This window comes from Ovis canadensis, chromosome 13, assembly GCF_042477335.2.
Source record: "Ovis canadensis isolate MfBH-ARS-UI-01 breed Bighorn chromosome 13, ARS-UI_OviCan_v2, whole genome shotgun sequence".
Classification (NCBI taxonomy): Eukaryota; Metazoa; Chordata; class Mammalia; order Artiodactyla; family Bovidae; genus Ovis; species Ovis canadensis.
This window is the reverse complement of record NC_091257.1, coordinates 90670499-90691700: the sequence shown is the minus strand read 5'-3', so window position 1 is coordinate 90691700 and position 21202 is coordinate 90670499. Positions and strand designations below refer to the sequence as shown.

The following is a 21202-nucleotide window of genomic DNA, read 5'->3' as shown; positions in this document are numbered from 1 at the left end:
TCCAACACCACAGTTCTAAAGCATCACAAACCTCCGTCCATAGTTCATCAGGCACTCTCTCTATCAGATCCAGTCCCTTAAATCTATTTCTTACATCCACTGTATAATCATAAGGGATTTGATTTAGGTCATACCTGAATGGTCTAGTGGTTTTCCCTACTTTGTTCAACTTAAGTCTGAATTTGGCAATAAGGAGTTCATGATCTGAGCCATAGTCTGCTCCTGGTCTTGTTTTTACTGACTATATAGAGCTTCTCCATCTTTGGCTGCAAAGAATATAATCAATCTGATTTCAGTGTTGGCCATCTGGTGATGTCCATGTGTAGAGTCTTCTCTTCTGTTGTTGGAAGAGGGTGTTTGCTATGACCAGTGCATTCTCCTGGCAAAACTCTATTAGCCTTTGCCCTGCTTCATTCTGTAGTCCAAGGCCAAATTTGCCTGTTACTCCAGGTGTTTCTTAACTTCCTACTTTTGCATTCCAGTACTCTGTAATGAAAAGGACATCTTTTTTGGGTGTTAGTTCTAAAAGGTCTTGTAGCTCTTCATAGAACCGTTCAGCTTCAGCTTCTTCAGCATTACTGGTTAGAGCATAGACTTGGATTACCGTGATATTGAATGGTTTGCCTTGGAAATGATCAGCGATCATTCTTTCTTTTTGAGATTGCATCCAAGTACTGCATTTCGGACTCTTTTGTTGACTATCATGGCTACTCCATTTCTTCTAAGGGATTATTCCCCACCGTAGTAAATATAATGGTCATCTGAGTTAAATTCACCCATTCCAGTCCATTTTAGTTTGCTGATTCAACGTTCACTCTTGTCATCTCTTGTTTGACCATTTCCAATTTGCCTTGATTCACAGACCTAACATTCCAGGTTCCTATGCGATATTGTTCTTTACAGCATTGGACCTTGCTTCTATCAACAGTCACATCCACAACTGGGTATTGTTTTTGCTTTGGCTCCGTTTCTTCATTCTTTCTGGAGTTATTTCTCCACTGATCTCCAGTAGTATATTGGGCACCTACCGACCTGGAGAGTTCATCTTTCAGTGTCCTATCTTTTTGCCTTTTCATACTGTTCGTGGGGTTCTCAAGACAAGAATACTGAAGTGGTTTGCCATTCCCTTCTCTAGTGGACCACATCAAGACCCAGATAATCATGATGGTGTGATCACTCACCTAGAGCCAGACATCCTGGAATGTGAAGTCAAGTGGACCTTAGGAAGCATCACTACAAACAAAGCTAGTAGAAGTGATGGAATTCCAGTTGAGCTATTTCAATTCCTAAAAGTTGATGCTGTGAAAGTGCTGCACTCAGTATGCCAGCAAATTTGGAAAACTCAGCAGTGGCCACAGGACTGGAAAAGGTCAGTTTTCATTCCAATCCCAAAGAAAGGCAATGCAAAAGAATGCCCAGACTACTGCACAATTGCACTCATCTCATACACTAGTAAAGTAATGCTCAAAATTCTCCAAGCCAGGCTTCAGCAATATGTGAACCATAAACTTCCAGATGTTCAAGCTGGTTTTAGAAAAGGCAGAGGCACCAGAGATCAAATTGCCAGCATCCACTGGATCATGGAAAAAGCAAGAGAGTTCCAGAAGAACATCTATTTCTGCTTTATTGACTATGTCAAAGCCTTTGACTGTGTGGATCACAATAAACTGTGGAAAATTCTGAAAGAGATGGAAATACCAGACCACCTGACCTGCCTCTTGAGAAACCTGTATGCAGGTCAGGAAGCAACAGTTAGAACTGGACGTGAAATAACAGGCTGGCTCCAAATAGGAAAAGGAGTGCGTCAAGGCTGTATATTGTCACCCTGCTTATTTAACTTCTATGCAGAGTACATCATGAGAAATGCTGGACTGGATGAAGCACAAGCTGGAATCAAGATTGCTGGGAGAAATATCAATAACCTCAGATATGCAGATGACACCACCCTTATGGCAGAAAGTGAAGAGGAACTAAAAAGCCTCTTGATGAAAGTGAAAGAGGAGAGTCAAAAAGTTGATTTAAAACTCAACATTCAGAAAACTAAGATCATGGCATCCAGTCCCATCACTTCATGGCAAATAGATGGGGAAACAGTGGCTGACTTTATTTTGGGGGGCTCCAAAATCACTGCAGATGGTGACTGCAGCCATGAAATTAAGAGATGCTTACTCTTTGGAAGGAAAGTTATGACCAGCCTAGACAGCATATTAAAAAGCAGAGGCATTACTTTGCCGACAAAGGTCCATCTTGTGAAGGCTATGGTTTTTCCAGTAGTTGTGTATGGATGTGAGAGTTGGACTATAAAGAAAGCTGAGTACTGAAGAATTGATGCTTTTGAACTGTGATGTTGAGAGAAGACTCTTGAGAGTCTCTTGGACTGTAAGGAGATCCAACCATAAGGGAGATTGGTCCTGAGTGTTCATTGAAAGGACTGATGTTTAGCTGAAACTCCAATACTTTGGCCACCTGATGTGAAGGGCTGACTCATTTGAAAAGACCCTGATGCAGGGAAAGATTGAAGGCAGGAGGAGAAGGGGACAACAATGGATGGGATGGTTGGATGGCATCACTGACTCAATGGATATGAGTTTGAGCAGACTCCGGGAGTTGGTGATGGACAGGAAGGCTTGACATGCTGTGGTCCATGGGGTTACGAAGAGTCAGACAAGACTGAACGACTGAACTGAACAGAAAGATAGTACAAAAATCTCCAAACACTTAGAAACTAATTCCTCACTTCTGAATAATCCATGGGTCAAAAAAGATATTGCAATGGAAAATAAAATATACATTGAATTGAATGAAAATACATCACATAAAATTTGTGGGATATAGCTAAACCAGTGTAGAGAGGGGGAATGTTTATCATTAAATTTTATACTTTTGAAAAGAGGAAAAAAATCTCTATAATCTAAGCTCCCACACTTCAACGGCCTAGAAAAAGAAGAATGAGCAGAAGGATGGGAAAAAGAAATGTAAGACCTGAAATCAATGAAACTGAAAACAGAAAAAACAGCCTCACAGAATTAGTTCTTTAAAAAGAGGATTAAATTGAAAAATCTCAAGTAAGGCTGATAAAAAGAGAGAGAAAAGATGCAAGTTACCAAATGAATTAATCAGGAACGGATGGAGGAATCAAGGATATCACTATAGAACCTGCAGATATCAAAACGGAGTACTCAAAACTCCACATGCAAACATTTAACAATTTACAAGAAATAGAACACCTCCTCAGAAAATTCCATGACGTCTTACAGAAAAACCCTAAAGAACTTTCTGGCCAACTCAATATAAACTATCGCAGTGCACTCAGTATAAAGTAGATAATTGAAATAGCCCTGTTTCTTACAGATTTGAAAGGAAAAAATAAACCAGTTCTTATTTGTGTTAGGTAAAAGACGACCAGGACACCAAAAGAGTGTCTAACAGGCTTTAATAGGAAGCGCTCCCGGGCGGGGTTCCTGGACCCGAATGAGGCAGGTCAAGGAAGTCCGCGCCCGGACTGTGCTGGGGAGTGGGTTATATATGTTGGTTGTGGGGGGTGATCAGGCTAGATTGCCCAAAAAAGGTACGGTTAGTGAACGGGGGTTCAGATAGGTTGCCAAGGCTGAGGCGTCGTGGGCTGACAGGTCCTTCTACATGGCTGGGGCCCAGCCGCTTTAGCTGGCAAAGTGTGCTGTCATTGGTCCCCAGGATCTGGGAGGCTCCTTCCGTTAGGGACGTCCCCCTCCGGCGGGCGAGAGAAGGGGCGGCCCATCATGGCCTGGGGTCTGGCCTTACATTCTGTCCCTTTTGATAGGATAAGGGGTGCCATTATCACTTCTGGCTACTTCCTGCTGAACTGGGGCGTCACTGGGGCTGAGGGTCGTGGCCGGATCCCGGTGACCTTTAGGGGGCCTCAGGGTCTCTGGACGGGAGTCTGGAGTATGCGGCCACCATCAACATCTGTCCAGTAGCCGTCGGGGTCAGCTCCCTGACCTTCTGGAGGATGATCTGAAAAATACAAGGTCCTATCGACGGGATGAGGAGCAAGGCTGTGAGGGGTCCAAGAAGCGGGAGAAGCCGTCTTGCCCAAGACGACCTCCACCATCCCGAGGAATTGAAACCGTCTGACTCGGCCTGTCCAAGTCTGATGCTCTCTCTCAGCTCTCGGACCTTGTTCTGAACTATCCCCGAGGCATTACTGAAAAAACAACAGTCTTTCCTTAGGAACTGACAGGTTCCCCCTTTTTCAGCTGTTAGCAGGTCTAGTTCAGTTCAGTTCAGTTGCTCAGTCGTGTCCGACTCTTTGTGACCCCATGAATCGCAGCACGCCAGGCCTCCCTGTCCATCACCAACTCCCAGAGTTCACTCAAGACTCATGTCCATCGAGTCAGTGATGCCATCCAGCCATCTCATCCTCTGTCATCCCCTTCTCCTCCTGCCCCCAACCCCTCCCAGCATCAGAGTCTTTTCCAATGAGTCAACTCTTCGCATGAGGTGGCCAAAGTACTGAAGTTTCAGCTATAGCATCATTCCTTCCAAAGAAACCCCAGGGCTGATCTCCTTCAGAATGGACTGGTTGGATCTCCTTGCTGTCCAAGGGACTCTCAAGAGTCTTCTCCAAAACCACAGTTCAAAAGCATCAATTCTTCGGCGCTCAGCCTTCTTCACAGTCCAACTCTCACATCCATACATGATTACTGGAAAACCATAGCCTTGACTAGACGGACCTTTGTTGACAAAGTAATGTCTTTGCTTTTGAATATGCTATCTAGGTTGGTCATAACTTTCCTTCCAAAGAGTAAGCGTCTTTTAATTTCATGGCTGCAATCACCATCTGCAGTGATTTTGGAGCCCCCCAAAATAAAGACTGACACTGTTTCCACTGTTTCCCCATCTATTCCCCATGAAGTGATGGGACCGGATGCCATGATCTTAGTTTTCTGAATGTTGAGCTTTAAGCCAACTTTTTTGCTCTCCTCTTTCACTTTCATCAAGAGGCTTTTTAGTTCCTCTTCACTTTCTGCCATAAGGGTGGTGTCATCTGCATATCTGAAGTTATTGCTATTTCTCCCGGCAATCTTGATTCCAGCTTGTGTTTCTTCCAGTCCAGCGTTTCTCATGATGTACTCTGCATAGAAGTTAAATAAGCAGGGTGACAATATACAGCCTTGACGTACTCCTTTTCCTATTTGGAAGCAGTCTATTGTTCCATGTCCAGTTCTAACTGTTGCTTCCTGACCTGCATACAGGTTTCTCAAGAGGCAGGTCAGGTGGTCTGGTATTCCCATCTCTTTCAGAATTTTCCACAGTTTATTGTGATCCACACAGTCAAAGGCTTTGGCATAGTCAATAAAGCAGAAATAGATGTTCTTCTGGAACTCGCTTGCTTTTTCCATGATCCAGTGGATGTTGGCAATTTGATCTCTGGTTCCTCTGCCTTTTCTAAAACCAGCTTGAACATCAGGAAGTTCACAGTTCATGTATTGCTGAAGCCTGGCTTGGAGAATTTTGAGCATCACTTTGCTAGCATGTGAGATGAGTGCAATTGTGCGGTAGTTTGAGCATTCTTTTGCATTGCCTTTCTTTGGGATTAGAATGAAAACTGACCTTTTCCAGTCCTGTGGCCACTGCTGAGTTTTCCAAATTTGCTGGCATACTGAGTGCAGCACTTTCACAGCATCATCTGTCAGGATTTGAAATAGCTCAACTGGAATTCCATTACCTCCACTAGCTTTGTTCGTAGTGATGCTTTCTAAGGCCCACTTGATTCACATTCCAGGATGTCTGGCTCTAGATGAGTGATCACACCATTGTGATTATCTGGGTCCTGAAGATCTTTTTTGTACAGTTCTTCTGTGTATTCTTGCCATCTCTTCTTAATATCTTCTGCGTCTGTTAGGTCCATACCATTTCTGTCCTTTATCGAGCCCATCTTTGCATGAAATGTTCCCTTGGGATCTCTAATTTTCTTGAAGAGATCTCTAGTATTTCCCATTCTGTTCTTTTCCTTTATTTCTTTGCATTGATTGCTGAAGAAGGCCTCTGAACTCTGCATTCAGATGCTTATATCTTTCCTTTTCTCTTTGGCTTTTCGCTTCTCTTCTTTTCACAGCTATTTGTAAGGCTTCCCCAGAGAGCCATTTTGCTTTTTTGCATTTCTTTTCCATGGGGATGGTCTTGATCCCTATCTCTTGTACAATGTCACAAACCTCATTCCATAGTTCATCAGGCACTCTATCAGATCTAGGCCCTTAAATCTATCTCTCACTTCCACTGTATAATCATAAGGGATTTGATTTAGGTCATACCTGAATGGTCTAGCTTTTTTCCCTGCTTTCTTCAATTTAAGTCTGAATTTGGTAATAAGGAGTTCATGACCTGAGCCACAGTCAGCTCCTGGTATTGTTTTTGTTGACTGTATAGAGCTTCTCCATCTTTTGCTGCAGAGAATATAATCAATCTGATTTCGGTGTTGACCATCTGGTGATGTCCATGTGTAGAGTCTTCTCTTGTGTTGTTGGAAGAGGGTGTTTGCTATGACCAGTGCATTTACTTGGCAAAACTCTATTAGTCTTTGCCCTGCTTTATTCCGTATTCCAAGGCCAAATTTGCCTGTTACTCCAGGTGTTTCTCGACTTCCTACTTTTGCATTCCAGTCCCCTATAATGAAAAGGACATCTTTTTTGGGTGTTAGTTCTAAAAGGTCTTGTAGGTCTTCACAGAACCGTTCAACTTCAGCTTCTTCTAGCAGGTCTAGGGCCCTTCGATTTTGGAGAGCCACTGCTGCCAGAGAGGTTATCTGGGTTTGTTATGCCATTAGGGAATTTGCTACCTTGTCCAGGTCTCGATTGAGGTCTGTGGACAGCTTATAGTAGAAGTGCGTGGCTGATCCCAGTCCTCCCTCCTGCAGTCCTAAGGCCATGGATAAACCTCCCCCGAGGAGCAGGGGAGCTGCAGCCAGTGCCCTCCGGTGGTGGCGGGTTGGTTGGATCTGGTCTTCCACTGCCTGCGGTGGCAGAATGGTCAGGTAGGGAGTAAGGAAGATTGGGGTGATTCTGTAAAAAGGAGGAAGGTTCCCTGTAAGTGTAGATCAGAAATTGCCTGAAAGAAAGAGTCACAGTCAATAATCGGGGTAGCCAGCTAAAGGTCCTGTAATAGGGTCAGGATAAAGTCCTCAAGGCAGGCTAGGGTGAGAGACATATGGCCAGGTCAGGCTGCCCCAAAGGAATAGCACCCCAGGAGTAGTGAACAGATAATAAGGTAAGCAAGGGCCAGTGAAAGTCGAAGTGTGAGAGGCCAGTCCTGGGGGGCCGTGACAGCCAGTCCAATGGCGAAGAGTATGGCCAGAGTTGTGATTGGCAACAGCCACAGTGAATGAGGCCAGACAAGCATTGGACGGGGCGTGTCACTCACTGGCAGGAGGCAAGGGCGTCTTAGTAATGGTGATCTTGGTAGGTCCCGAGATTTTAGAGGTGTAAGTCTCCAGGGGTTTGGGCGAAGGCAGGCCATGTAGTGGAGCCCGATTGAGCCATGTGATGTGATACCACGGCTCATGTCCCCACAGTCTGGCTGCTTTATTCCACTGGGGCTGGAGGGGTTGAGGGGTCAGCGTCTTTAGGAGAACGTGATCTCCTGGTGCCAAAGCGGGGGACGAGATCGCCTGGGCGTGATCTCTGACAGGTTGTGGGAGGACACGGTCAGCATGTTCTCTAAGTAGGGACCTCAGGAGGGTGAAATAGGGCAAGTAAGTCCCCAGAAGCGGGGCTGGGGAATCCGGAAGCTTAATCAGCAGATATGGCCTACCGTACAGCAGTTCAAAAGGTGTCAAACCCGTCTTAGCATAAGGAGTTGTCCGTATGCGGGTCAGGGCTTCTGGCAGGAGATCGACCCAGGAGAGACGAAGTTCTGCCGTTAATCTGGTCAGATGAGCCTTGAGGATGCCGTTAGCCCGTTCTACCTAGCCTAATGACTGAGGCCTGTATGGGACATGTCAGTGCCAAGAAATGTTTAAACCCTCGCCTATTTGCTGAGTGATTTGAGAAACAAAGGCGGGCCCGTTATCAGACTGGATGGAGTTGGGGAACCCAAACTGTGGAATGAGGTGTGTTAAGAGAGTGTGGGCGACGGTATCGGTTGTCTCTCGGGCAGTGAGGAATGCTTCCACCTATCCAGAAAAAGTGTCAACACAGACCAGCATATACCGGAAGGTCCGATATCTAGGCATGTGGGTAAAGTCTATCTGCCAATCCTCTCCCGGCAGGTGTCCCCTCAACTGGTGAGTTTCTGGGGCGGCCTGAGTCCTCCTTGAGGAGAGGTCTTGGCACAGATTAGGCAGCGACGATGGACTGCCTGAATGGTAGGTCGGAGATGTAACGGGGAAAAGAGAGGGCTAAGGAAGGTCAAGAGTGCGTGGGGCCCAATGTGTAAAGAGTCATAGATCTGGGTGATAATGGACATTGCCTGTTTTTTGGGTAGGATTAGTTTGTCGTGGAGCGTGATCCATCCCGAGGGGTGTTTGGAAGTGCCCTCCTGTGAGAGGAGGGCCTCCATTTTGGCCTTTGAGTAGTTAGGTGTAAGGGAGGTCCTGAGAAATAGTATAGGTTTGGCCTTTGAGTAGTTAGGTGTAAGGGAGGTCCTGAGAAATAGTATGGGCAGAGGCCCCTGTTGTAAGGCTATCTGTCGGGCCACCTGGTCAGCCTTATTGTTGCCTAGGGAAACCGTGGCGTGAGTCGTCTGATGTCCTTTGCAGTGAAGGATGGCTACCTGGGTGGGCTGTGAGATGGCCTCCAGGAGCTTGGTGATTAGGGGGCATTAGAGATGGGTGATCCCTTGGTGGTGGGGAATCACCTCTCTCTCCAAATAGCTGAATGAGAATGTGCAATCAGAAAGGCATATTTGGAGTCAGTACAGATGTTAACCCGTTTTCCTGTTGCCAGGTGTAAGGCTCTAGTGAGCGCTGTTAGTTCTGCCTTTTGGGAGGTGGTTCCCTCTGGCAGCGGGCGAGCCTCGAGGATGTCATTGGTGGTCACAACTGCATACACAGCAGCCCAATGACCGTTAGGGTCTTGTTTGGAACTGCCATCTACAAATAGCGTCAAGTCTGGGTTTTGTAGCGGAGTAGCAAAAAGGTTTGGGGGCGGTTGGGTAAGAGTGTCCAGGACCTCTATGCATGAGTGAGGTCCTGTGTCTTTGCCTGAAGGACAGGTTGGAAGTGAGGGGAGAGAAGATAGAGGGTTTAGCTGGGAGCTGCAGCCCAAAGTAACCTGGGGGTTATCCAGAAAGACCAGGCGGAATTGTTGGAGCCGAGAGTCGCTAAGGTCTGACAGGAATTTGGAAGCCAGGAGGTCAGCCAGGCAGTGTGGTGAGAATATAGTTAGGGGTTGATCTAGAATTAGCTTTTTTGCATCTGCGTATAGAGAAGCTGCTGCTGCCAGGGCACGTAGGCAAGGGAACCATCCCCAGGCGGTGGGGTCTAACTGTTCGGAGATAAATGTCACTGGCAGCATTTCAGGGCCCGCAGGGTGTATGAGGGCTCCAAAGGCTATGCCCCCTTTTTTTAAATCAGTGTACAGGTGATAGGGGAGGTTGGGATTGGGCAGGAAGAGCGGGGAAGAGGACAGCAAAGCTGAGTGAAGGTTGTAGAAAGCCTTCTGGACTTCTGTCTCTGAAGAGAGTGGTCCAGTAGGGGTGTCTTTTGCGGCTGCTTAGAGGGGTTTAGCCAGCGAAGCATAGTTGGGGACCCAGTGCCGGAAGAATCCTGTTAACCCCCAAAAGGACAAGATTTGTTCTCCAGTGGAAGAGGGGCAGAGGTCTCGGAGAAGGCTGAGTCTGTCAGCAGTTAGAGCCTTGGTTATCGGGGTAGTCTTTAGACCTAGGTAAGTTACAGAGGTCTGGGTGAGTTGGGCCTTTTGTTGAGATGCTCAGTATCCTTTAGAGCTAAGGAAGTAAGAAGAATAGTGGTATGTGTCTGAGAAAGAGCTTGTGAGGGGCTGCAGAACAGAAGGTCATCCACATAGTGTAAGAGGACAGTAGGGGCCAAAGGGCACGTAGCCAGATCCCCAGCTAGAGCCTGGCCAAAAAAATGGGGGCTGTCTCTAAACCCTTGAGGGAGGACTGTCCACGTTAGCTGGGAGGACTGTCGGGTTTCTGGGTCGGTCCATGTGAAAGCAAAGAGGAACTGGCAGTCTGGATGTAAGGGGATAGTGAAAAAGGCATCTTTGAGGTCTATGACAGTAAAGTGAGTCGTACTGCTAGGGATGTCAGAAAGCAAGGTATAAGGATTGGGGACAATCGGATGGGCAGGGATCATGGCCTCGTTTATCAGTCAAAGGTCCTGGACCAGTCGGTAGCCGCTAGCAGCTTTCCGTACCGGGAGAATGAGGGTATTGTAGGGCGAGGCTGTGGGGACTAGGAGGCCCTGGCCTAAGAGATGGTCTATGATTGGTTTAAGACCACGTAGGTGAGTCTGAGAGATGGGGAATTGAGGGCGGCTTGGGAAGCGGGAAGGATCACGTAGTTTAATCAGGACGGGGGTGTGATGAGTTGCTACCAGAAGGATTTCGGTGTCCCAGATGCTAGGGTCAACAACTGGAGCCTCAGGGGAGCAGAGGAGGAGAAGGGGAAAGGTGAGAGATTGGGAAAGTGAGAGAGGTAGGTGAATGGTGGCCCTAAGCTTAGCTAAAATGTCCCGCCCCAGCAGGAGAGTGGGGCATGTCGGGATTATCAGAAAAGAGTGTGCAAACAAGAAGTGATCAAGCTGACAGGGCTGTGGCCCAGTCTGCCGGGGTCGTGAAGACGTGCCATCTGTACCCACCACCGAGACCTGGGAAGGAGGCAAGGTGCCCCCAAAGGAGGGAAGGACCGAGTAAGTAGCCCCCCGTATCTATCAAGAAATTGATAGACTTACCCACCACTTGAAGCATTACTCTGGGCTCTACTTGGGTTATGGGGGTCCCCGAGTCTGGGCGCCGTCAATCTTCATCAAAGGAGAGAAGTTCCAAGGCGGGGTGTGGGGAGGAAATGTCCTTTTGGGAGCCCAGACCTCGGCCCGGTAAGGCCGGGGCCTGAGTCGCCCGGGGACAATCACTCGCCCAATGTCCTGGCTGTTTGCAACGAGGGCAGGACTTTGTCGGGAGCCGGGGGTTTGGGCATTGGTGGGCCCAGCGGCCCTCATGACCGCATTTGAAGCAGGCTCCCGGCGGTGGCTTCTGGGGACCCACCTTCTGTCCCGTGGCTGGCCGCAGGGCTGCTATCAGTGCCTGGGTGTGTCTCTCAAGGAGGTTAGCCTGGAGTTTGGCTTTTTGTTTAAGCCTTGCCTTGCGGCTAGCTTCGGCAGCTTCCTCTCGGGTGTTATAAACCTTAAAGGCCATTTTTACCAGGTCTTGGAGGGGGGTCTGAGGCCCATCCTCAGCCTTGGAGAGTTTTTTTTTTTTTTTTAAATGTCTGAAGCTGATTGGGATATAAAACGGTTGGCTAGGGTGGTGACCCCCGCCGGAGAATCTGGGGCAATCCGGGTATAGGCGGTGAGAGCCTCTGTCAGTCTGTTAAGAAAGGCTGCCGGGTTCTCATCGGGGCCCTGGGTTACTTCATCTAGCTTAAGTAGGTTTACTACCTTGAGGGAGGTGGTCTCCATTTCCTCCAATAGGCATTTTACCATGCACCAAATGTTGGCTCTTCCTCTCTGTCCCTCCTGATAGTCCCAGTCTGGGTCTACATCTGGAACAGCAGCCGCTCCAGGCGGCCAGGCTGGGTCTGCTGGGTTAGCTAGATGTTTTTGGTCAGCCACCACTTTTGCCGCGGCCCAAATGGCCTTTCTCTCCTTTGGGGTAGTGGTGGACCCCAGAATGATGAATACGTCCTGCCAGGTGAGGGCGTAAGACCGAGGCAGCTGGGTGAAGTTATTGATGTAGTTAGAGGGGTTGGCCGAGTAGGAGCCTAGCTGTTGTTAAATGTGGGCAAGATGGAGTGAAAAGGGCACGTGGGCATGGGCGAGACCCTTTGTGCCGGCCACCTGGCGGAGAGGGAGCAGGGGAGCTGGCGGCAGATTGGGAGCGGTTTGGGACCTTGTGTGTGAGCTGAAAGGGGTGGGCACGGAGGAAGGGGTGGATATTGACGCGGAGCCAAGGGAGCGGTGAGAGGCGTAGTCACAGGAGAGCTGGGCTGTGAGGACGATGAGGGAGGGCAGGATATGGAGCGAGTTGGTGAGGGCGATAGAGGGGAAGTTGGCGTGGGGGAGGTTGGTGAGGTAGGGCACAAAGGAAGGGGTGGATATAGAGGCGGCTTAGTCACAGGAGGGCTGGGCTGTGAGGACGATGAGGGGAGGAGTGGATATGGAGGAAGTTGGTGAGGGCGATACAGGGGGAGTTGGTGTAGGGCTAGGAAGGGCCATGGTTAGGAGAATTTCAGAAGGGGAACAGTGGGTATATAGGGTGGGACGGGAGCGCAACAGCCAGAAAGCCTGTACGTAGGGTACCCCAGACCATTTTCCGATCCTCCAGCAGTGATTATCTAAGTCACGGAGGATGTTAAAATCGAAAGTTCTGGTTGGCGGTCATTGTGAGCCATTATCTAAAGAATATTGGGGCCATGCCTCAGAACAGAGGAAGGTTAAGCGTTTGGAGCAAATTTCTCCAGAGATATGTAGAGTTCTGAGGTTGGCGAGTAAACATTCTAGCGGTGTGGACCAGGGTTGGTCGGCCCTGGAGGCAGCCGCCCCCATGGCGAATATGAAACGTAGGTCCTGGACCAATGGTTAGTGGGGCTGGGAGCAGTCCAGTCAGGCGTCCCTGAACAGCCGTCAACCCAGCGAGGTGAGGAGAAGGCCACTCAGCCAAGACGGACGTCTCCGAGTTGACTGGCGCCGAGGAATAGCAGGCCTGGCCTGCGGAGGAGGGGTCCGGACGTGGCTGCGATTTAAAGGTATGAGACATGCTAGGAATAATTGCCATGGGAACAACAGCCCCTCAAACCTGACCCATGGAACTTACCCTGTATCCTGCCAGACAGTTGAATGGTCCCGGAGGGGTGACAGGGTCACCTGGTCCGGCGCGGGCCAGACCCGACGGGGGCCGCAAATTCCACTCGTCGTGGGATGGGCCCTCGCCTCGGGCCCCATGTTGGGAGCCAAATGTTAGGTAAAAGACGACCAGGACACCAAAAGAGTGTCTAACAGGCTTTAATGGGAAGCACTCCTGGGCAGGGTTCCCGGACCGGAGCGAGGCAGGTCGAGGAAGTCCGTGCCTGGACTGTGCTGGGGAGTGGGTTACATACGTTCGTTGTGGGGGGTGGTCAGGCTAGATCGCCCAAAAAAGGTACAGTTAGTGAATGGGGGTTCGGATAGGTTGCCAAGGCCAAGGCGTCACGGGCTGACAGGTCCTTCTAAGTGGCTGGGATGGGGCGGCTTTAGCTGGTGAAGTGTGCTGTCATTGGTTCCCGGGATCTGGGAGGCTCCTTCCGTTAGGGACGTCCCCCTCCGGTGGGAGAGAGGAGGGGCGGCCTATCATGGCCCCGGGGTCCGGCCTTACAATTTGTAGATGACATGATTGTCTATATAGAAAGTCTCAAAGATGTGACCAAAAAAAACCACTTCTAAAACTAATAAATGAATTGAACAAGATTTAGGGTATAAACATTCAAAATTCAACTTTATTTCAATATACTATCAGTGAGCATATGGATCCTGAAAAAATTAGAATACCACTTACTTTGCTCAAAACTGCAGATGTTGTTGTTGTTTAGTCACTAAGTCATGTCTAGGCTCCTCTGTCCAAAGAATTTCCCAGGCAAGAATACTGGAGTGGGTTGCCATTTCCTCCTCCAGGGGATCTTCCTAACCCAGGGATCAAACCCAAGTCTCCTGGGTCTCTTGCATTGCAGGTGGATTCTTTCCCCCTTGAGCCGTTGGGGAAACCTGCATTGGTAAAGGGATAGACAATTAGATCAATGGAACAGAATAGGGACCCCAGAGATAGATCCACCAAATATGCCCGATTGAGTTTTGACAAAAGTGTAAAGGGAATTCAATGGAATAAAGATAACTTTTTAAACAAATGGTGCTGCAGCAAATTGGTCAACGATAGGCAAAAATTAATCAAATAAAAACCTCAACCTAAGCCTTGTGCCTGATATAAAAATTAACTCATGGTCTTAAATATAAAACATAAAACTATAACTTATCAAACATGTAGAAAAAAATCTGAGAAAATCTTCAGGATTTAGGGCTATGCAAAGAGTTTGACACTGAAGGCATGATACAAAAAAGGGAAAATTTCATCATTTTGACTCCACCAAAATTACAAGTGTTTGCTCTGTGAAAGATCTGGTAGCAAGAATGAAAAGCCAGGCTATAGATTGGGAGAAAATTTTTGCAAACAACATATCTAACATAAGACCAGTATTTAGGCTATATAAAGCACTCTCAAAACTCAACAGCAGAAAAAACAGTCCAGTGAGAAAATGGCAAACAACAGGAAGAGATAGTTTTCCCCAAAGAAGATATACAAATGACAAATAAGCACATGAAAAGATGTTAAATATCATTAGCCATTAAGAAAATGCAAATTAAAACCACAAGATTTCTCTACACCCCCATCAGTGTGGCTAAAATAAAAAAAAAAAAATACAAGTCCAGTGTTGGCAAGGACATGGAGAAACTGGATCACTCATCCATTGCTAACAGAAATGTAATATAGTGCTAACAGTTTGGAAATTTGGCAGTGTCTTAAAAAAAAAAAAAAAAACAATGAAGAATGCAACTGCCGTACAACCCAGGACTGTCTTCCCCTCCACTTATCCTGAAGGAACAAAAAGACTCCTCCAGGCAACCTGTAAAGTAGGAGACACTGGTTCAATCCCTGGGTCAGGAAGATCCCCTGGAGGAGGGAATGGCTACCCACTCCAGTATTCTTGCCTGGAGAATTCTATGGACAGAGGAGCCTGACGGTCGGACTACAGTCCGTCGGGTCCCAAAGAGTCAGACTCGACAAGTGATACAAACACACAGACTCCGACCTACAGATGACTGACCCACACCGGAAGAAAAATAAGTGAAACAGTATCAACTGCAAGAACTCCCAACAGACCTCTTGTGTAGTTCCGACTGATACTATCATCACCCCCAGAGGCCAACGTCAAGCCCACGCAACTAGTACGCGGCAGAGACGGTGTACGAATCCAGTTAAGGCTAGTAAGTGATTCAGTCTTCAGATTGTCTGCTGTGGCCCTTTTCACAGGCAAGTACGGAATCGTGAAGCCTCGGGCCACATAGCTGGAAAGTCAGGCGGCTACGCGGTCTTCTGGGCTGGAGTGCGCTTCCCTGGTCCTTGGGTCCAACTTTTCCTAACTTTTCCGGGCCTCTTTCGCCCAGTCCCAGGGGCGCAGGCACCACCCTTTACCCCGGAAGGCGCGCGTAGGGCCGGGGGGCGGGTCCCCGAGCGCAGTCCCCTCCCCAGACCCTCCCCCCAGGCTATAAACCCGGAGCCGAGGCCGGCGCCGGCAGTCCCGGGCTGGCCCGCTCTGCGGGGCGATCGCACAGATGGCGGCGCTGGCGACAGTGGCCAAGAAGGTGTGGAGCGCGCGGCGGTTGCTGGTGCTGCTGTTCACACCGCTCGTGCTGCTGCCGGTGGTCTTCGCCCTCCCGCCCAAGGTAACGCCGCCTCTCCTGGGCGGCTCCCCCCATTCCGCCCGCCCTGGGCGGCCGCGCCACAGTCAGGACCCTGTCCTCCCTCGGAGACGGAATACCGCAGAGGTCCCAGTCTAGATTTCACCAGACCCCACCCCCTGCGTTCCCTCGCTTTCCCTGCCTTGCGCTGCTGTGGACACAATTCCCCCTTCCCAGCTGCTGTTGCTCCTGGGAGCCCGGGTCCCAGTAGCCCTCTGGATCTGGTCATTTCTGCAGGAATGATCCTCTCTATCGAGCTCTGACTGTGTGCTCATTTCACTTGATAATCACAAGAAACTTGATGCTTGGCAAGCTTCAAGCTTAACGAGTGGCAAGCTGTGTCACCTGGGGCTTAGCCTCTCTGAACTTCAGCTTGTTCATTTGTAAACTCAGGGGAAATGATCATACGGATCCATTGGACAGTGGTGAATATTAAAAAGAGGCAATATATGTTAATCTCTTTAAACTGAGCCTGGTACCCAGTAAGTGCTGAAGACTGCACTGCACTGTCTCCATCGGAGACAGCCAAGATTTAAGAAATGCTTACTGGGAGCAAGTGTGAAGTGAAAGTCACACAGTCGTGTCCTACTCTGCAACCCCATGGACTGCAGCCCACCAGCCTCCTCTGTCCATCAAATTCTCCAGGCAAGAATACTGGAGTGGGTTGCCATGCCCTCCTCCAGGGGATCTTCCCGACCCAGGGACCAAACCCACATTTCCTGCAGTGCAGTCAGATTCTTTACCATCTGAGCACCAGGGGCAAGGGGCAGCGCTAAACTTTGCCTATGTGCAGCATCTGACTTAATCCAGGCTGAAAATGCCCCTCTGAGTGGGGAGGGTTATTTGCCTTATTTTCCAGAGGAGAAAAGTGAGGCTGGGAGAGAAGTGTCTCACTCACAGTCACACAACAGGCAGCTGAGTGGGATCAATCCCTGGCTTATCAGAATCCAGAACCTAGGTTGTTTCTAGACTCTCAAAGAAAGTAATCCGTAGAAGATCAAAGGCTGCAGATTGAGGTCAGAAGTGTCACGACAAAATTCATCACCAGTGGGAAAAGGAGATGGTATTGCAGGTTCCCCAGTGGGTCCCTCACCTGTGCCCAGCACATTCAGGGCATCAAGGTTAGCTATGAGGCCCGTTAGACAAGGCTTCTACCTCCATGAAGTTGTTTCACTGTCCCTCAATGAGATACTGTTCAGTTGCTCAGTCGTGTCTGTCTCTTTGCAACCCCGTAGACTGCAGCACACCAGGCTCCCCTTGTCCTTTACTGTCTCGCTGAGTTTGCTCAAACACATGCATTGAGTTGGTGATACCGTCCAACAATAAGGTATTTAATTGCTGTCAATGAAACATTAAGTGTTCATAAAAATAAAAGTAAAGAGAGGGTATAATTTTGTGAGACCAGGGGAGCCGGGAGAAGTGTTCAGAGAGGGCTGCCTGGAGGAAGGGGTGAGGAAGTGATACTAAGAAGATGGTGTCGAAAGATCCAGGACAAATGCTTTGGTGTGGAATTATCCTAGCAATTAGACTTTCTTGACATGCGAGAGAAAAACAGTAAATGCTGGTGTAAGGATTAGGTTGCTTATTTAAAAGCTGTCCCATCCCTGGCCACTTGCTAACTTCAGGACCTTGCACCAATCTCCTTTCCTCTTTGGGTCTCCTTTTGCTTGTCTATAAGGTGGAGGATTGCCATGCTAGCTTCCAACACTTGCTGTGAGGGTCTGAGCAAAGACGTTGCCTCACTTTGTGAAGCATCGCTGGTGGAAGGCAGGATGGGTCTGGGGGGTCCCAGGCGGAGTTCTGAGGAAGAAGTGATGAAACACACAGGATTTCTCTCCTCTGCAGAGGGTTCTGAAAGCTCCGCTCTGCAATGAACCCAGGAGCAGGTCCAAGTGTTTATGGGGCTGGAAACTTGTACTAATTGAGGGGCTTTCTTTAAGAAAAAGCATACAGATTTACAAGTACAGAATTTAGTACACGGCTTGGGAGTGGCTTTGAAGTTTTAAAAACTTCATTAGCTTCACGGTGAACCCACTTCCATATGATCCCCAGTGTGGATAGATAACAGCGCATGTCTGATTGATGAGGTGTTTCACTGAGTGCTTCACTCTTCTGTGCTGAGATTGTCAGGTGTTGTCCTATGTAATATCCACATCAGCAGGGAGCCAACTGCTATTAGCATGGAACAGGTGAAGAAATGGAAGCTCAGCAAGGTTAGGTGACTTGTCCAAAGTCACACAACCTGTACAAAGCCAGCATGCATTGTCTGTGTCTGACCACTTCACTTTATACTCTTTCTTTAGTTCTAATTGAGTGAGAACCTCTCCTGGTTCCCTCCAGATCCCCAGTGGGGACCCTGTGTGGCTCTAGATCTCACTGTCTTTTTAACTGGCTAATAAATCAGGCCCTCCTCCCAGGAGGCAGCTCTGGCTTCTTGGGAGATCTTAGCCTCCCTGAAGTCTCTATCAGCACACTCAAAGCCCTCTCTTCCTCCATGTTATATGTATACGTTTATCACATTGTATTATTATCATATTCTTGGATGTTAATAAGTGACATGTTTCTTAATCTAGTGTAGAAGGTGAATAAAAGCATCCTTAGAGAATAGTGAGCAGAGAAATTTGTGGCGTTTGTTGGTCTATGACATACACATAAAGCAAACAGAGTGGGTTTGCTATGCACACATGGTTTCAAAGCAATTCCTGTAATCTTCACCAGTTTAACCCTGTGATAACCTCTCCAGACAAAGGCTGGCAGTATAAAACAGTGTGCTTTCTGTGCAAATGAAGCTTCAAGGCAAGCGTGCTCGGTGTCCACCCTCACCCCTAACATCAGGCTGCTGCTTCTAGGCCTCCCTCGCCTAGAAATTCTGGAACCGCCAGTGCCCGTTATAGGGTTCGTATCCCAAAAACTTTTGCAAAGTTGTTGATATCAGGGAAGAAGTTTGAGATCCTTGGCGTTGGCCATTTGCCCCTCACTGGGCCCTGCTTTTCCAGCTTGATAAGGTATCCAGCATCACTGCTCTGATGTTCCAGAAGTCTGTATGATTGTAAGGGTTGCTTATCACGCACCTGTCCCCTGGCGACTGGTGAGGGAGGCTGCAGGGAGGCTGGGGTTAATCTGAGGGGTAGAGCCAGGGGCTGGGGGCGGGGGATGGGAACAATTCTTACATTATGTCCTCCTGGCTTGGAACACTGTCAGCAGGGGTGAAAAGGAGTGGGATGCCCTTCTGGAATGCAGTGGCTGCAATTTCCAGGGCCACGGGGATCATGGCTCTTACCCCAAAGAGTGCCAGAGACTGAGGAAGTCAGGATGCTGCCAGAGGGACTGCCTCACAGTTTTCTAAGAATGACCATCCTGGGAGCTGGGTGTTAGAGGACTGGCCTTGGGCGGCTAGGGGAGACAGAGGAGAGTATTAAATCAAGCCTGTAAATAAGCACCAGCCCCATGTATTTGCAGAGAATCTCACCTCCTTTCCCAACTTACTAAAAGCAAATCTTGCTGGACTGACCATCTGGCCATCAAGAGTGCTTCCAGTGGGTACTCACAGGTGGCTCTTTCTAAGGATGCTTTGAGGAGGAGGCGGCGGCATGTAGGAGTGGGGGGACTCCGGGCAGGGCCTCCTCCCAGGCGGCAGGTCTGGCTTGTCGGGAGATCTTTCGTTGTTGTTCAGTTGCTCAGTCGTGTCGACTCTGCAGCCCCATGGCCTGCAGCACGCCAGGCCTCTCTGTCCATCACCAACTCCCAGAGTTTGCTCAAACTCATGTCCGTTGAGCCGCTGATGCCATCCAACCATCTCATCCTCTGTCGTCCCCTTCTCCTCCTGCCTTCAATCTTTCCCGGCATCAGGGACTTTTCAAATGAGTCAGTTCTTTGCATCAGGCGGCCAAAGTACTGGAGGGTCACTAAGAGTCGGACACGACTGAGCAACTAAACACGTGCACACCTGCCTGCGGGGCCTTTGCATCTACTGTTCCTTCCGCTATGAACTGCTCTTCCCCCAGATGTGTCTGCAAGCCTTGCTCCCACACTTCATTCATCTTAGTTCAAAGATGAACCTCCTCAAAGGCCTTCCCTGGCCACCCTATCTAACATAGAAAATAAAAATCCCTTTACACTCTCTTCCCTGCCTTATTTTGCTTCATGGTCTTCGTCACTATCTGGCAATGTGTTATGTATTTAAGGAACGGGCAGGTCAGAGTAAGCAGGCTTAGAGTTGGCTGGTTCAAATGATTTCAGTGGGCTCTGGGACAGAGAGGCTGTCCCCTGGTTGTCTGGTCCCTGGCCCTGGGTGATGAGGACAGGCAGATAGTGGCCTGGAGTGAGAGAGTCCAAGAAAGGAGATGGCTGGGAGTGTGGGCCTGGGATTGTCTGGTTTACATTTGAAGAGCCGACACACAGGTGAGTTGTTTACTATCTCTAGGAATGGGAGGAGCAGACTCTCCAGTGTTAGCAAGGTCCCAAGATGCCAGAGCATCACATTCAGAAACTGGAAAACATGGTTGTTACAATCTCCCATATTCTTCTCTTCTCTCACTTGTGGTCCAGCCTTATAGGCCTTCCTTTGGTTCTTTAAACCTGCTAAACTTGTTCCTGCCTCAGGACATTTGCACTTGTTCTCGCTGCCTGGGACACCCTTGCCCCTGATCTTCCACAGGTGGATCTGTCTGGTCATTCAGGTCTTAGCTCCAAAGGCACTTCCTCCAAGAAGACCTCCTTGATTACCTCTTCTCAATAACACTTGCCCTCCTCACTGTACAAAACACTCTCTAAAACAGTGTCCTGTTTTATTTCCTTCGTGGCATTCATTCCAACCTGCAGTGTTCATTATTTGTTCACCACCTGCCTCCTCCACGAGACTATGAGTGATATAAGGGCAAGGCCTGTGTCTTTCTGGTTCCCTCAGCATTCCCAGCGGCTAGAACAGAGTCTGACACATAGTAGGTACTCAGTAAACTAGCCAATGAATGAATTTGCATTTGAGCCAGGTAGCTCTGATTTCTGAACACTTGTACTTGCTAAACTCCTAGACTGCTACTAATTTGTAGAAGAGCTAAGCTTAAATCAGTGTTTCCAGCCCTTTCCTTTTTCAGCGGGGAAAACTGAGGCCCAGAGGGCACAAGGAAGGACCTTCCCACCCCTCCCAGCCAGGTGGTCCCAGAACCCTCATCTGTGCCCCCTCCATGCTCTCCTGCCAGGTTTGACCCGTTGCCCACACAGACCCCTTGGCCTTGGAACCGCTCCTCTGAGGCCTAGCCAACTTTCCACTTTCCTGGAGATCCTGCCAGGTGTGTAAACAGACCGACACAATTCCTGATGAGGGGATGGGGAGCAAGATTGTGTTTCCTGACCTGACTCAGCTGGGCAGTGCCCTCTGGACTGATGAGCAGGATTGTGAGACACCACACCCCCAGACCTTGAGGATGCAGAGTGAGCACCCTAGCTAGACCAGACCTGAAACAAATGACACAGGTGTGTCCCAACGGCTCCCTCCAGCTGAGATGCACCAGGGATGAGAGAGATGCACAAGGCCAAGCTATCTCTGGCAAGCCTCAATTT

General features: G+C 48.8%; 1 protein-coding gene and 1 long non-coding RNA gene across 3 annotated transcripts in view; one reads left to right on the top strand and one right to left on the bottom strand.

Moving 5' to 3' along the window:
• Window positions 1–13143: 13143 nt before the first annotated feature.
• On the bottom strand, window positions 13144–15384 carry LOC138417785 (uncharacterized). Its single transcript, XR_011248280.1, has 3 exons — window positions 15066–15384; window positions 13689–13894; window positions 13144–13503 (listed from the first exon to the last, which is right to left on the bottom strand). It is a non-coding gene; the product is annotated as an uncharacterized lncRNA (long non-coding RNA).
• Window positions 15385–15437: 53 nt separating this feature from the next.
• The window catches only part of SLC13A3 (solute carrier family 13 member 3), an 85122-nt gene continuing 79357 nt past the window's right edge, over window positions 15438–21202 (top strand). The window contains exon 1 of one of the 2 annotated variants that reach the window (XM_069548696.1): window positions 15438–15628. In XM_069548696.1, coding sequence (XP_069404797.1) covers window positions 15518–15628 — 111 coding nt within the window. In that variant the 5' untranslated portion in view covers window positions 15438–15517. The remainder of the gene's footprint in view (window positions 15629–21202) is intronic. The other variant, XM_069548697.1, reaches the window with a different exon arrangement.